Source organism: Mchenga conophoros, linkage group LG6, assembly GCF_057382185.1.
Source record: "Mchenga conophoros isolate Kocher_MC1m ecotype Shallow Benthic linkage group LG6, M_conophoros_male_GT1.1, whole genome shotgun sequence".
Lineage (NCBI taxonomy): Eukaryota > Metazoa > Chordata > Actinopteri > Cichliformes > Cichlidae > Mchenga > Mchenga conophoros.
The window spans coordinates 21,037,035-21,052,411 of NC_140531.1; the positions used below are offsets into that span (position 1 = coordinate 21,037,035).

Consider the following 15,377-nt stretch of genomic DNA (forward strand, 5'->3'; position numbering starts at 1 on the left):
CAACCCCTCAGTGGAACAAATCCAGGTTGGCCAGTTTACCTGTTTTCAGGTAAGTTCATATCATCTCTTATGCAACAAGAAAAAATGACCTAAAACTATATTTTTGCTTTTTGACAAGTGGTATGCATTACTTAGAGAGTTACCCTAACCACAGAGAGTTAGGGTTAGGTGGGGCCATAGAGGTGGAGCAAGATTACATCAGTGGCTCTGCAGTGAATAACCTCTCCTCCCTACTAACAAAGCTGGACAAGTGACATTTTGAAATGACTACAGGGAGTGCAGAATTATTAGGCAAGTTGTATTTTTGCGGAATAATTTCATTATTGAACAACAACCATGTTCTCAATGAACCCAAAAAACTCATTAATATCAAAGCTGAATGTTTTTGGAAGTAGTTTTTAGTTTGTTTTTAGTTTTAGCTATTTTAGGGGGATATCTGTGTGTGCAGGTGACTATTACTGTGCATAATTATTAGGCAACTCAACTAAAAACAAATATATACCCATTTCAATTATTTATTTTTACCAGTGAAACCAATATAACATCTCCACATTCACAAATATACATTTCTGACATTCAAAAACAAAACAAAAACAAATCAGCGACCAATATAGCCACCTTTCTTTGCAAGGACACTCAAAAGCCTGCCATCCATGGATTCTGTCAGTGTTTTGATCTGTTCACCATCAACATTGCGTGCAGCAGCAACCACAGCCTCCCAGACACTGTTCAGAGAGGTGTACTGTTTTCCCTCCTTGTAAATCTCACATTTGATGATGGACCACAGGTTCTCAATGGGGTTCAGATCAGGTGAACAAGGTGGCCATGTCATTAGTTTTTCTTCTTTTATACCCTTTCTTGCCAGCCACGCTGTGGAGTACTTGGACGCGTGTGATGGAGCATTGTCCTGCATGAAAATCATGTTTTTCTTGAAGGATGCAGACTTCTTCCTGTACCACTGCTTGAAGAAGGTGTCTTCCAGAAACTGGCAGTAGGACTGGGAGTTGAGCTTGACTCCATCCTCAAGCCGAAAAGGCCCCACAAGCTCATCTTTGATGATACCAGCCCAAACCAGTACTCCACCTCCACCTTGCTGGCGTCTGAGTCGGACTGGAGCTCTCTGCCCTTTACCAATCCAGCCACAGGCCCATCCATCTGGCCCATCAAGACTCACTCTCATTTCATCAGTCCATAAAACCTTAGAAAAATCAGTCTTGAGATATTTCTTGGCCCAGTCTTGACGTTTCAGCTTGTGTGTCTTGTTCAGTGGTGGTCGTCTTTCAGCCTTTCTTACCTTGGCCATGTCTCTGAGTATTGCACACCTTGTGCTTTTGGGCACTCCAGTGATGTTGCAGCTCTGAAATATGGCCAAACTGGTGGCAAGTGGCATCTTGGCAGCTGCACGCTTGACTTTTCTCAGTTCATGGGCAGTTATTTTGCGCCTTGGTTTTTCCACACGCTTCTTGCGACCCTGTTGACTATTTTGAATGAAACTCTTGATTGTTCGATGATCACGCTTCAGAAGCTTTGCAATTTTGAGACTGCTGCATCCCTCTGCAAGATATCTCACTATTTTTGACTTTTCTGAGCCTGTCAAGTCCTTCTTTTGACCCATTTTGCCAAAGGAAAGGACGTTGCCTAATAATTATGCACACCTGATATAGGGTGTTGATGTCATTAGACCACACCCCTTCTCATTACAGAGATGCACATCACCTAATATGCTTAATTGGTAGTAGGCTTTCAAGCCTATACAGCTTGGAGTAAGACAACATGCATGAAGAGGATGATGTGGACAAAATACTCATTTGCCTAATAATTCTGCACTCCCTGTATTTATCATAAATGAATATGCGACAAAACTGCCAGTGTGATGATACAAAAATCATTCTAATCTTCTTCTTTTTTTCAGTAAATATGTGTTCCATCCACTTGCCCTGTCCTAGAACAGATTGTATTTAGATAGATAGATAGATAGATAGATAGATAGATAGATAGATAGATAGATAGATAGATAAAAATCTCTTTTATGTTCTTTTAGGTTTCCCGAGGCCTTAGCAACTGGAGTCATTGGATAAAAATTACACCATGAGATTTACAGATTTACAGAGTACACAGCTCTCTGTAAATGTCATACTGGGGTTGAAGTCATGATACACATTTAATACGCTATGAAATTCAATTGTTACCTTAATATTATTCTAATAAAGACAGATTTTTTTTTCAGTTTTCTGGAAACTCAATAAACCCCACAAGTGTGTGTAGACAGAATGCAAAAGCTGTTCTCCAGTCGGACTTTAGATAAAGGACTTCTCCATCATAAGGATTAGTGACATCTGACTTTTAATAATTATCAAATTACACACATTGTGTCCTTTAAACGTCCCCGGGTAGGCCGACTCTTGACTTCAGAAACATGGCGCACGAGTTGAACTTTAACCTCGGAAATTTATTCGGCCTCGTTTATCTGTTCGACCAACTGTAAATCCATCACTCAAGATTCTCGCGATAATTGCCCCGCATATATTAAGACACATGGGGGTTGCCTCGTCCACTTGGAGAAGCGTAGGGTTTCCTTGAGGATCTTGGCCACTTTTGGAAAAGTCAGAAGTCTCGGATCTCCACAAGAAACAACCAATCATGTCGGACGCGGTGACTAGTTTTATGAAAGACTTTTTGGCCGGTGGCATCGCCGCTGCCATCTCCAAAACAGCTGTCGCTCCCATTGAGAGAGTCAAGCTGTTGCTGCAGGTAAAATGACTGAACCAACTGCTGCCTCTGGCACGGTCGCATGTCTGCGTAAAGCGTGCGTAATTGTGGGGCTTCTGCGATAACTCAAACACAAAATGCAACACAAGAATTGTTTTTCAAGAAAGAAATGGCCCTTTGGACTCATTTGGTCTCGTGCGTAATGCCAGTGGGCACGTGAGAGGTCATGGATTGATGTGGAAATAGTTTTACGCGCCAAGTTACGCAGAATTCTTCTGGTGACAGTAAGGGTGGCAAGCCCTCCTAATAAGCGTTGCAGAAAAACGACCATAAGTAGCTAGTTCATCATGCTGTTTGTGCTTTTATTAAGTTAATTAATCCTTTATTATTACAGATGACCGCTGCAATAGTCAGTGAAAGTGGACTGCTAAATTTAACTTGAAGTGTGTAATCTAATACACAGTGAGGTCTCAAGTGACAGGAGTGTGCCTCTGCTGGGCCTACAACTACATGATGTCTGTCCGGAGAATATTAAACATAGTAGTCTAAGATTATGTAAATACCAAAATGATGTATTTAAAATTAAAATTTTGCTCAAATATTGCATACTATTTAGAAAAAATGGTCCCTGTCGTGTCAAGGTTTACATTTACATGGAACTATGGCACACGTGTGTCCAATACAGAACTTTTATGCTTTGTTTGCAGGTCCAGCATGCCAGCAAGCAGATCACAGCAGAAACACAGTACAAGGGAATCATTGACTGTGTGGTTAGAATCCCCAAGGAACAGGGCTTCATTTCTTTCTGGAGAGGCAACCTGGCCAATGTCATCCGTTACTTCCCAACCCAAGCCCTCAACTTCGCCTTCAAAGACAAGTACAAGAAGATCTTCCTCGGTGGCGTGGATCAAAAAAAACAATTCTGGCGTTACTTCGCTGGCAACCTGGCATCTGGTGGTGCCGCTGGTGCGACTTCGCTCTGTTTCGTGTATCCTCTTGACTTCGCCAGAACGAGGCTGGCTGCAGACATCGGCAAGGGCACAGCAGAGAGAGAGTTCACTGGTCTTGGAAACTGTATTGCCAAGATCTTCAAAACCGATGGGCTCAAGGGTCTTTACCTCGGATTCAACGTGTCAGTGCAGGGTATTATTATCTACAGAGCGGCCTACTTTGGATGCTTCGACACGGCTAAAGGTGCGCACAGCTGTTACACTAGAATGTATTAACAGTGTACATGTGCATTTTACACGTGGGTGACTTAACTTGTGCTTCTTATAGGTATGCTGCCAGATCCCAAGAACACGCACATCATCGTCAGCTGGATGATCGCCCAAACCGTCACTGCTGTAGCTGGTCTCATCTCATACCCCTTCGATACAGTCAGACGTCGTATGATGATGCAGTCTGGACGCAAAGGAGGTGAAACCATGTTCGATTCGTTTGGCCCAGTTATTGCACAGTTATTAAGCATTCATGTGAGGGCATTATGCAACATTATTCATGTCCGTTGTCTTCTTCTCTTTTTATTTCCAAAGCTGACATCATGTACAAGGGCACAATCGACTGCTGGAAGAAAATCATCAAGGACGAGGGACCAAAAGCCTTCTTCAAAGGTGCCTGGTCTAACGTGATCAGAGGCATGGGTGGTGCCTTTGTGCTGGTGCTTTACGATGAGTTCAAGAAGTTTGCATACTAAACTTTCAACCAATCCCCAAGGAAACCCTTTACTTTGTTTAAGTCTTATTTCTGGTGATACAGTGATAACAGCTTGGTGAATTTACAGTGTGGGCGTCTACAGTATGACAGCCCAGGTAAGGAGGGTGGGTGAACCAAAAGTGTATATATCCCATCTAGGACATGCCAACAGGCAGTCGTTCAGTAAAAGTCAAGCAGGTGGAGATTTTGTGATGACGCACATGATGATGTCACTTCAGGTCATGCTTCCCATGTTAGTAAGTTTGTGAAGCAAGTTGAGGAGACCCATGTGTTATGCTGTGACCACTCTGATCCTCATAAATTATTTTATTAAGAATAAAAACGTATTATTCTAACAGTCCAGTCTTTTTGATGAATGCACTGTTGTCACAGTCTTGTTGGTTTTCATATTAGATTTTCTGTTTAACTCCCCACATGGACACCAAGCCAACATACACAATGCTTCAGAAGTGAAGCAGCAAAGTGCGACTTTTCAATGTATTATTTACACCCATTTTTTTTCTGCTGTCCCATCGATTGTCTTCCATGATAAAAGCTAATAAATGCATCTTCCAGCAAGAATGATTTGAACAAAACTTGCATCTTTAAAGATGCAAAACAGTACACTGTTAATTGGTGGGAAAACAGCTTTAGTTAACAGGAAACAGAATAAATATAAACAAGTAAACCTTTAAATAACTTAAAAACACAATTTTTTGTGTATCCCATTTAATCAAGCAATGTAAAAAAAAAAGGTTACATTTATAGGAACTGAAATTCAGTCATAATAAACAATAATTTGTACATTTATACCTTCAACAAAACAATATCTTCTGCTTGTGCAGCTAACTTCGGTACTGCGACACTGCTGTGGAAGCCACACATACCATATTTCAGATTCAAAGAAAATGTTTATAATGGATAAGCATGGTTACACGAAAATCACTGAAGAGTTGATTAAGCCAGATGAAAGTATGCTGAACACATTTACGTGACAAGAACCTTTGAGCTTTGTTCCTTTTTTAATATTTTGCGATGCAAAGATATCAACTGAATATGGATAACAGAAACCAGATTTTAGCAGATTAAATGTTAAACAGCGCTCTCAGCACCATGCTGCCCGCGCTGCACCTGGTTTTTTTGACCTGGGTGAAGGTCTGCTGCTGGAGTCAGTGGAGGGGAGTGATGCCCTGGAGTTGACTGACCTGGGACCTGCTGAGTGGATAACAGAAACATGCTCTCTGATTACAGGCTTATCATTACAGTTTAATCATAAAATAGCACAACTTTAAAAACCATTATTACACTGCTAAGAAAATATGTACATATTTGAAATTGTATTTAAAAACAATCAGGCAAACACACACACACGTGTTTTATGACAGTTGGAATCTGTTATTGGTTAATTATTTCAAATGTTATTTTAACACCAGGAAGCAACAATGAAACACAAACATTAAAAAGACAAAAAGGTGTTAAGAGGAGAAACAGTTTGTCAGTTACTGAGCCATGAAATTCATTTCATAGCAGTGTTAAGAGCTGCTTTTTACAGTCTTCTCGTTCTCTTTAATCCAGTCTTTGCAACCATCTGGAGATAAATTTGCAGCCGTCAGTTTGACATGAGTGCGTACCACATGCTAATGCCTTTTTCTACCTTAATTAATGCAACACAAGCAAATAACAGCAGGCTTCTCCAAATGTCTCCCCACACACACTCCTGCAGGTGGTGTGCTCGTTGAACAAAAACACTGAGGTCTGCATGCAAAGGTTTTTTATTTATTATTAATATTCTGTAGCTGTGCTTTAATTGCAGTATGACAAACTGTAACTGGAGGAGCATATAGCATGTACTAGAAGGTACATATCTGTTATCTAAACCAAAGTACTTAAAATTAAAATTGTTGGAAAACAACCAAAGATGTAAGACACCAACCGGAGGTAGTCCTGCTGCTAGATCGATCTTTCTTTGTGGTGGACCTGCAGATGGGAAATGAAGAACCTCCCAGGTATCCGGCTTGGCGCTGATAGTCTGCCAGTTGCTCTGAGCGCCTCAGGCCAGGTGTGGGCTTCACAGACTCCAGCCTCTTCAGGAAAGCCTGAGAGGAATAGAAAGATTCTTACCTCATTAATACTCCAAAAATACTGTAAAAGTAAACTGTTCCCCCACCACTGCGGGAGGTAACTACATTTCAAACTCAAATTTTGGTACTGGACCTAAGGTACTGACAGAAAAAAATACACACAGTTTGTAATATTGTATGTGATATAGACCAATGATGCCAAATATACGTCCCATCAGGCCCACTGATGTTTAGTGTAATCAACTTGTGAAGGTTTTTGTTTGTTTTTTGTTGTTGTTTTTTTAAACATTAAGTCAGTGAGATTGTTTCTTTGAAGTGCTTAACAAAAGTATTAGACCACCACCCAATGTTAGGGTTATGCCAAAGCTGCCTGAAATTAACTACTGTATTGGCAAAATACTTTTTTTATGTTTAGGTAATGGTTAGATCAACATCAAGCTGGTGTGCAAGCTCTTTAATTAAAATAACATTTTTAAGTCTAAAATATAATAATTATTTTTCATGAACTTTTAAATTTACCATTTTACAAAAAAAGCTGAAACAAATAGTAAAGTACATGATTATTTTTTCATTAACAAGCTAAATTACCATTTGTTTGGGTTTTTTTGCAATACTCAGCAGAAAAAGTTGAATATTAGGCTTGATTCATTTCAGACTTCTTTGAGAAGTCTAGTCTGCTGTTTCTGTATTAAACATTAATTCAGTGAATTGAGCAATTTTAAGTTTTAAACAGGTTTTCGACAGATTTCTAAAATATTTGTGTTCTTTGTTTTTAGGTGGTCAAACAGTTTAAGTGCTGTATGTCCACTTTAGATGAAACCGGGGTGACACTCTTGAGCTAACCCATATGGAAAAGATATATATATAAATCTTACAAAGTTTGTATCTGTCTTGTGTGAAACTTGTATGAAAAGCATATAAGTGTGAAAACAGATATAAGATCCCTTGAAAAATTATATAATGAAACTTGTATGTTTTGGATACTTACTAAAACAATGTATGAAAGTAATGCGAAAGTGGCCACTTTCATGAGTAAATCATGTAAGCCTTATATGATTTTACTATTTCTTTTCCGTAGTTTAAACTACGCAGCACAGTTACAGTAAATATAGATAAAACAACCTGAAATGAACACCGTGCAAAAGAAATATATGGTAAGAGTTTATTTTTTTAAATATTTTTTTAAATATTACTTTTTTATTATTTGATTTGACTGGTTTGATTATATTCATTCTTGCTCTTGGCTAGAATGAATACATAAAAAAACAGCACATACACTAAGATGTATTTTAAAACAATCTACCTCTTAAAAATAAGTCACTATTTTATTAAATAAGTCAAATTTACCAGTCAACAATTTACCAACTGCTGTGCACCAGGACTTTGCGAAAGGTACACAGCAACCCCAACAAAACAGCATGAAGCAAATCAGTGTAGACAAGTGGCTAAATGTCACGCATGCACTCCCACACGCAGGGTCTGCTGTAATCTCTCAGTGTACAAAAGCTCCATATGAAGCAGTGTGATGAGGAAAAAGCTCAAGCATCACCAGACCTTCGTGCTGAAGATCAAAAGTCTTCCAGAGGGCATGAAAAGGCACTGCAGGCTTCTAAATACAGCCAGAATTACCACCTACTATATTTTTAATGTTTGCATTACAGGAGACATCTTCAATGAAAATGTACCCATTGTATTATCATTATTATTATTATTGTTATTATTAGTGTATATAATTTCTTTGAAAGAATACTATGTGTAGAGGGTAAACTAGCACTTGAAATACACAGAAGTGGTACTACTTGTGGTTGCCAGAGGTGTCTTACATGTGTGATGTGTGGGGTGTATACACTGATCACACGGGCAGATTCAATTACTAATCTCTAAGAATAGAGAAGGCGAAAACCACTCCTGACGCAGAGAGATGGGCTCAAGAGAGAGGACAGTCTGTTCTTAAAACCATAGAAACATTCTGGCTTATAGCAGCAACATTAGGGATCAATTTAAAAAATATATAATCATTATTACAGGAACACATGAGTAGAAAAGAAGTCAGGTTTTCACTTAGTAACACCAGTGCCTTGGCTGGCTACCAATAATTAATATGTCTTTACTTCCCCATCTCCTCTTTTGAAACTGTGCTGCATGTAGACATAAAAAATGTTGCCAAGATAAGTCAATATATGGGATGAGAGACTAAAGCGGCAGAGACTGAACTCTGTCAAATGTCAGTCTGCGGCACTGCTGCTGGCTGCCACCTGCTGCCATCTGTCCAAGTCTTTCCATGTACGTTTGCAGAGGTGGCACTCTTGGACTGATGCTAAACTCAAATCAAAACATCTCTATTCTTTATTCTCTCTATTCTGTTCTCTACTTAAAGTATTTATGAGGAAACTTCTTTTTTTTTTTCATAAAATGTTTTCTTTATGTTTCTTCAATAGTTTACTAAAGGCAACGTAAAAAACATAAAAAAAAAAGAGTAAATAATTAAAAAGTAGGATGCAATACAGTAACATGTAGACTGGTTTTCAAGGAAGTTACCAACTTGAGTAACAAGTCTAGTGGGAAAAGTCAACTTCTATAGTTACATGTTGTATTTACAGTCTCTTTAAGAATTTAAAATACAGTAAGAAAAGATTGTTTTTAGAACAGGAACCCAAAAAGACTTATTTAGACGTCCCCTAACAAAAAATAATGCCACTCTGACCCTATCTAGCAAACTAAAAGTCATTTTTATTCTATTAATTTCACACCTATAGACGTTTAGATCCAACAAGAAAAGAAATATAATTATTACATTTGAATTATGAAACCTCAAAACCAGTCCTAAGGTTTCTGTTTGGGACTTTTCTGACTTACATCTTAACTTTTGAGTGATTTACATATTATTAACCTACACGATCTCTCGCAGAGTGACAAGCCTGTTCACAGCAACATTAAATCTCTCTGCTCTTTTTGATATCCACTCATGTTAATAATTATCTTTCTTAGTTTTGAGAACTTCTGTTAGGGGTGTTGTTCTTTACAGTATTTCTCCTCAAAACCATATTGAAGAAAGTTGCTTTCAACCATAAGCATTTTGAGATATTTGAAAAACTAGATAAGAAAATACATTTTCTTATCTTTTCTAAAAATTTGTTGAAGAAAAACAAACATGAAAGCAATATAACAATGCTATTATAGCAGCTAATGCTGCTGTGCAATTGAAAGTCAATTCAAAAATATGTTGCAAAAGTTGATTGAGAGGGAAGAACAGTTAGATGTACCCCGCCTCTTGCCCTATGACAGCTGGGATAGGCCCCAGTGCCCCCGCGACCCCGAAAAGGATAAGCGGAAGAGAATGGATGGATGGATAAATATATTTATATGATTGAAAACTGGAATTTCTTTCTACAGATTATAAGTATACTGCAAGGACACAGGAGTAATTTTTTCCCCAACATTACATACTAGAATTAGTTGGAGGGGGAATCATCCAATTCAATACATTAGTGGGTGAAGAGTTGTCGCCTGGTGAAACTCTTCTGTTGTTTGCAAAAGACAAAGAAACACAAAAGCAAATTAATTTCTTACTCAGTTTATCACAAATGTTTCTCTTGCTATTAAGACCGCCTATTATCAAAACAATTAAGCAAATCAAGGATTGAGTTTTGACCCAAGAAGTGAAACTTACCAGGTTCTCCCGCTCAATCCGTTGCTGTTCTCGTTGCCTGTTCACTGCACTGTGAGTGAGGCGAATTCGAGGAGAGTTACTTTCCCCGTGGCTTTTCTTCACTGGTGCGCTTCCCGATCTGGGACCCGGAGAGAGGCGAGACAGCTCGCGAAGTAGTCGCTGATTCTCTAAATCAATGCGCCGAACCTCCCCATTGCTGAAGGAGTAGTTTTTCCTGTTTCTCCCTCCAGGATAGTGGAAGACCAGTTTTCTTCCAAGCTGACTTTCTAAATTGAGAGAGCCTGAAAGGAAAAACAAACAGTTGTATCATAATTTGAGTTTCACATTTTGTGCTAGTGGTGGAAAATGTTCTGTTGTACTGATGCTCAGGTCAAACATCAGTACATCAGAACACCCTCTGCAAACAGCTAAAAACGCATCTTTTTCCAACTTGTTTTTGAGTCTTTGTTTTTTAGGTTTTAGCATTTTTGTTGTGAATTTCTCTGTATAAATAAAATTGTACTTACTTCTGCTGCTTATATAAGTTTGGGTTCTTTGATATGAAAAACTGAATTTTTGAAGAGCCATATTCTTGAGCTACATTTCTGCAACCTCCATCATGTACATTTTGAAAAGTCACAAATAAGTGAAGTGGAATCTTTTTGTGCACTTTATTTCTTCATCAGTGTTCAAAAGAGCTTGCTCTGCAATGTTAACCACACTCTGTGCAAACCCCTTCTGAGCTACATTTTGAAAAACAGCAGTATGTTGAAACTAAAAGAGAAAACCTTGAAAAAGATTTTTATGTGAAGCAGAATTCAACTAAAACTCACAAATCTTTGTGTGGACAACTGTTTTCATACACGTTACAATTACTTTGGGGAAAAAGCTGATTTACTGAACTCACGGAGGAGAAATAAACTTCTGTTTTAGAGAGAGAGAGAAGCTCATATAAAGCTTACACTACACTTACCAGCTAAAATCTTTAATGAAATGCATGTTGATGCAACAGTTCCTATTTTTCAGGTTTGGGACTGAAGTGTTTTTTTATACTTAGACTGCAATTTTAAGTGTAACAAATTTTTTATGTCATTTTCACCACATCAATGGACCTTTTTCATAGCCGCTATTCTGAAATGTGTTTGTAGGTTAATTATGGCCTTGTCCCTAGTAATGCATGCTGTCTCACTGGAATGAGTGTGGCGTAATAAAGGAAATGTTCCCATAATACCTTTAACCAATTAAACATCTATTTACACTTCTACGACATGTCAAAATGACTGCTGTGAAAAGAGGCCTAGGGCATAACTCCATGTGGGCTTAGAAATACAACTATTATAACGTAAAGCTCAACCATACTCACACTCATCCACATCCTGATCTGAGTCATCATCTTGTATGTTTCTAAGACCACTGGAGGGCACACTCTGCCGCGGCTGCTCCTCTTTATGACTTTCTTCTTCGACCTCTGTGACATTCAAGTCCAGTGACTGAAGAGGACTGGTGTCAGGTGAGGAGAGTGGGGTCACATCTGTCACTGAATCATCTGAGTCTGCCGTATGGAGAACAGGAAAATCACGAGGCCTTGCTGAGCCTACTCTGGTCCTTCTTATTCCTGGACATGAAGAAGAAGTTGCACTTGTTTTCGGGAGGGCAGGGGACTCTAAGCTGCTCTGGTGACTGCTACTGCTATAGGAGCCCTCAGAGTCTGCATCTGTGCTGGTCTCAGTCGATGAAAGAGAAGGACTCTCAGACCTGCTTGGAGGAGCTGAAGGACTTTGGTTGTGCAAATTTCTTATTACTTTTTTAGGAGATTGTTTATTTCTCCTTTTAGAGCTGGCACTGAATGGTAATGCTTCTCCTTTGGTCTCTTTTGGACTCTGAATGTAAACATCTGTATTATCTACCTCTTTGGCTTCAGCCAGTAAAGCCATGAATGTTCTACTGGACCTTTTAGGTTCTAAATTGGCGCAATCTTCACTATCACTGCTTTCATTGCTGATTTTATCCGATGTAGTGGAAACGGATGATCTACTGCTCCTATTATAGGTCTCCGCTTGCTTTAGATGTTTTCTTGTCTGATCACTCCTTGATGACAGATCGCCACGATAATTCTCTCTGTGTTTTGCATGTAACTTATCATGTGCTTTTGAGATCTTCTTCTCAGCCTTCAAACCTTTCTCCACCTTATGTTCTGCATCTGTGCTGCTTTCAGCACAATCGCTGTCGAAAAACGAGTGATCCACTTCACCTTCCAGTTCACTGGGGTTGAACATGGCAATTTCCCCTCTGCACACCTGTAAGGATGTAATGTGAGATACCTAAATAGTAATTTTTTAACCCATTTATTTAACATAACAGCTAACAACTTAGCAAAACCTGCTAGAGTGACTGCTTTCAAAGACTGAAATGATTGGCCAGGTGTCCCTTTTTATGTTGGGTTGCACAGCATTTTTATCCTTTGTCCACTGTCCCACATATTGAGACAATGTTCCACATTTTATGTGGTTCTAGCTTACAAACATCCTCACAAGAAACGTGGTTTAAACAGACATGTGCAAACAAGGATCCATACTGAAATACAAAATAAAGGTTAAGAATTTTAAAGGTTTTTTGCAATATAAAACAGGTAACACTGCATAAATCCATGAAAACAAGAACAAGAACAATAGGACAGTCCAGTGAACTCAGTGAAAACACACGATGGAGAAATGTTGATATGCACAAGTTACAGAACTTGAATGCATTTCTAAAGAACTGAAGATCATCACTTCAAACTGCTGTATGATCATCAAGTGAAAGGAAATTGTGTGAGGATGTTCATTATCAACCCAGGAAACAGCAAGGCTCGAGCCTGCCATGAACTGGAAACTGTTCGATCACCAGTGCCACTGTCTACAGTGAAGAGAGTTTTACATGACCATGTACCAAATTTCCCCTTTTGGGACAATTAAAGGATTATTAGAGGGCACCAATGAAAAAAGACGCCCCTTTTACAACATCGAAACCTTCAAGTTCAACTATTATTTGCAGCTGCCCACAGGAATAAAATAAATGCCTTCTGGAGAAGAATTTTATGGTCAGATGAGACCAACACTGAGCTAGCTGGCTACAATGACAAGAGGAATGTTTGGTAGCATGAAGGTGAGGCTTTCAAACTGTAGTATCTGTCAAGTACTGTGGTGTTAGCATGATGCTCCGAGGCTGTTGTGCTGCCAGTAGTACTGCCACACTACACAAAGTGGATGGAATACTAAAGACAGAGGACTACCTCCAAATTCTTCAACTTCACCTCAAATCAGCAGCTAGAGGGTTCAAACTTGAACCATCTTGTTCCAGCAAGCTGAGCACACACTGGCTTGGATGAAGCAGGCTAACACTAAGCTTCATGAATGGCCTTCCAATTCAAAATTTGTGGACCATACTTAAAAGCTGTGGTCTGATAAAGGAAACCAACCGGTTTGAATGAACTCTACTAACTCTGCCAAGAAGAGTGGTCAAATACACACCCAGAATTATGCCAGAAAGTTGCTGATGACTACCAAAGATGTGTGCTCCAGGCGCAACTTGCTAAGGGACAATTAACCAAATATTAGTAGGGGTGCATGTATACACTTGAGACTACATGTATACTTTTGACGATGTGTGGATTAGAGAATCCAAATTAAATTCAAACTTATGGACCCAATACTAAAGTAATTAAAGATGTAGCTGTACAATCATTCTACCCTGGAAAAAGAACAGTCCACAAAAATTAATTAAAAGCCCCAAATTACCAAGATATTCAGGCCAATGATGTGTATGTAATCCTTTGTGTCAGATACAGTAACGGTCAGTCAATAAAAGACATCTGCATAGTTTGTGCGTGTGTGTGTGTTTTTGTTGAGGTTAGATAATACATGTTATACTATCGTGTAGCTTTAGCAAGCTTTGTCACATATAAATAAAATCTTTGCCCCACATTTCGCTTGTTGGTCCCCCTAGAGTGGCCTCTTCAACACTTTTCCTCAGTGCAAAGACCGGGTTTCATTTAGCTTAAAGTGGCATAACAGCAAACTGTTGTGTAATCTATCCATCAGTGTGTAGCAAGCTCCAAAACACTAACACTATTGGTTATCTGTTTACCTACACTTTCAATCTCCATTACTACAATAATATAAAATGCGGTGGGTATAATGCTTTCACGTGTGTTTTAACCCATAAACAACACACGTTAAGCCTGGCAGTTAACTAACGTTAATAGTAACATAGCTAACTTATCCAATTCGTTTAGTTTAGCTAACTTAAGCTCCAAGAATATCTTAGTTCTCTTACCCAACGAAAGAAGGCACGACACACCGTTTTCACGTTAGAATTAAGTTTCTTCTTAAGAAAGAATGTCAGGAATCTGAATAAATACAGAGCAAACCTGCAATAAAAACAAATTTAGCGTTAGCAGGCTAAAGCTGGAGTAACACGGTGCCTGGTAACTACGCAACGTCACTTCCTGGCAACGGTCGCCCTAGGAGATCTCTGCAGTAGTTAAGAGAAGCAGTCGACTCCAGCATTTTATCGCTATGAGGGTTATCAGAGTTTGATTATTTCATAAAAACAATAACAGCGAAAATTCAGCCGCTGATTTGCTAAATCCGATTATTTCAGTCAAAGTAAGTTAAACTGATCAAAAGTAAATTTATTTTTTGGTACTGAATCTAACAATAACTATTTGTGTTATATTTGAAGGTATTTGGGATAAAATTCAGTTAACATACAGTTTACAAAATGGTTTCTTATTGAGTAATATTAGGTAAACTTAATTTATATTGTATTATTTCTTTCTCATGATTTTGAGTGATAGAAAACATGCGCATTAACAAGACAAAACTGATGCAACTGATACACTGGGACAACAGAGTATATGACATATAATATACTTGAATTTGAATCACCTTTATTCCGATTTCTATCCTTTATTTATCGTTTGTTACTCTTCCTGCCCCTTGTATTTGTTTATGCGTGTCTACTTACTAAAATATGACTTAATACAATGATGTCTCTTCATGTTTTATATTTTTCACCTTTTTTTCTTGAGGTTATAAGTTTTGTTCTTTATAGACAATAAAAATTACTTTACTTCCTGCAATCTGGCCACTCAACTTACTGTCTGTTTTATGCAGAAAACAAACAAAAAGAGAGTTGCCCTGTGTTGTGTGTTTTTATCTTTGTGCACAAATTTCTAACCTACTTAAGAAACATGTCAAGAG

The 15,377-nt window shown here is 38.6% G+C and overlaps 2 protein-coding genes across 4 annotated transcripts; one reads left to right on the forward strand and one right to left on the reverse strand.

Annotated features, from left to right (window-relative positions):
• The first annotated feature begins 2,543 nt into the window (after positions 1 to 2,543).
• slc25a4 (solute carrier family 25 member 4) lies at positions 2,544 to 4,762 on the forward strand. Its single transcript, XM_085276754.1, has 4 exons — positions 2,544 to 2,751; positions 3,417 to 3,903; positions 3,988 to 4,128; positions 4,245 to 4,762. Exons 1-4 carry the CDS (start codon positions 2,641 to 2,643, stop codon positions 4,403 to 4,405), a joined length of 900 nt encoding a protein of 299 aa, XP_085132880.1. The 5' UTR covers positions 2,544 to 2,640; the 3' UTR covers positions 4,406 to 4,762.
• Positions 4,763 to 5,103: 341 nt separating this feature from the next.
• cfap97 (cilia and flagella associated protein 97) lies at positions 5,104 to 14,659 on the reverse strand. 3 transcript variants are annotated; one of them, XM_085276752.1, is made up of 5 exons: positions 14,449 to 14,656; positions 11,498 to 12,431; positions 10,156 to 10,436; positions 6,338 to 6,500; positions 5,104 to 5,616 (listed from the first exon to the last, which is right to left on the reverse strand). In XM_085276752.1, exons 2-5 carry the CDS (start codon positions 12,408 to 12,410, stop codon positions 5,510 to 5,512), a joined length of 1,464 nt encoding a protein of 487 aa, XP_085132878.1. In that variant the 5' UTR covers positions 12,411 to 12,431; positions 14,449 to 14,656; the 3' UTR covers positions 5,104 to 5,509. The 3 variants fall into 3 exon arrangements, with proteins under 3 accessions (XP_085132878.1, XP_085132877.1, XP_085132879.1); XM_085276751.1 differs by having other exon boundaries at positions 5,104 to 5,619; positions 14,449 to 14,654; XM_085276753.1 differs by lacking the exon at positions 5,104 to 5,616 and adding an exon at positions 9,933 to 10,006 and having other exon boundaries at positions 6,373 to 6,500; positions 14,449 to 14,659.
• Between the last annotated feature and the right edge of the window lie 718 nt (positions 14,660 to 15,377).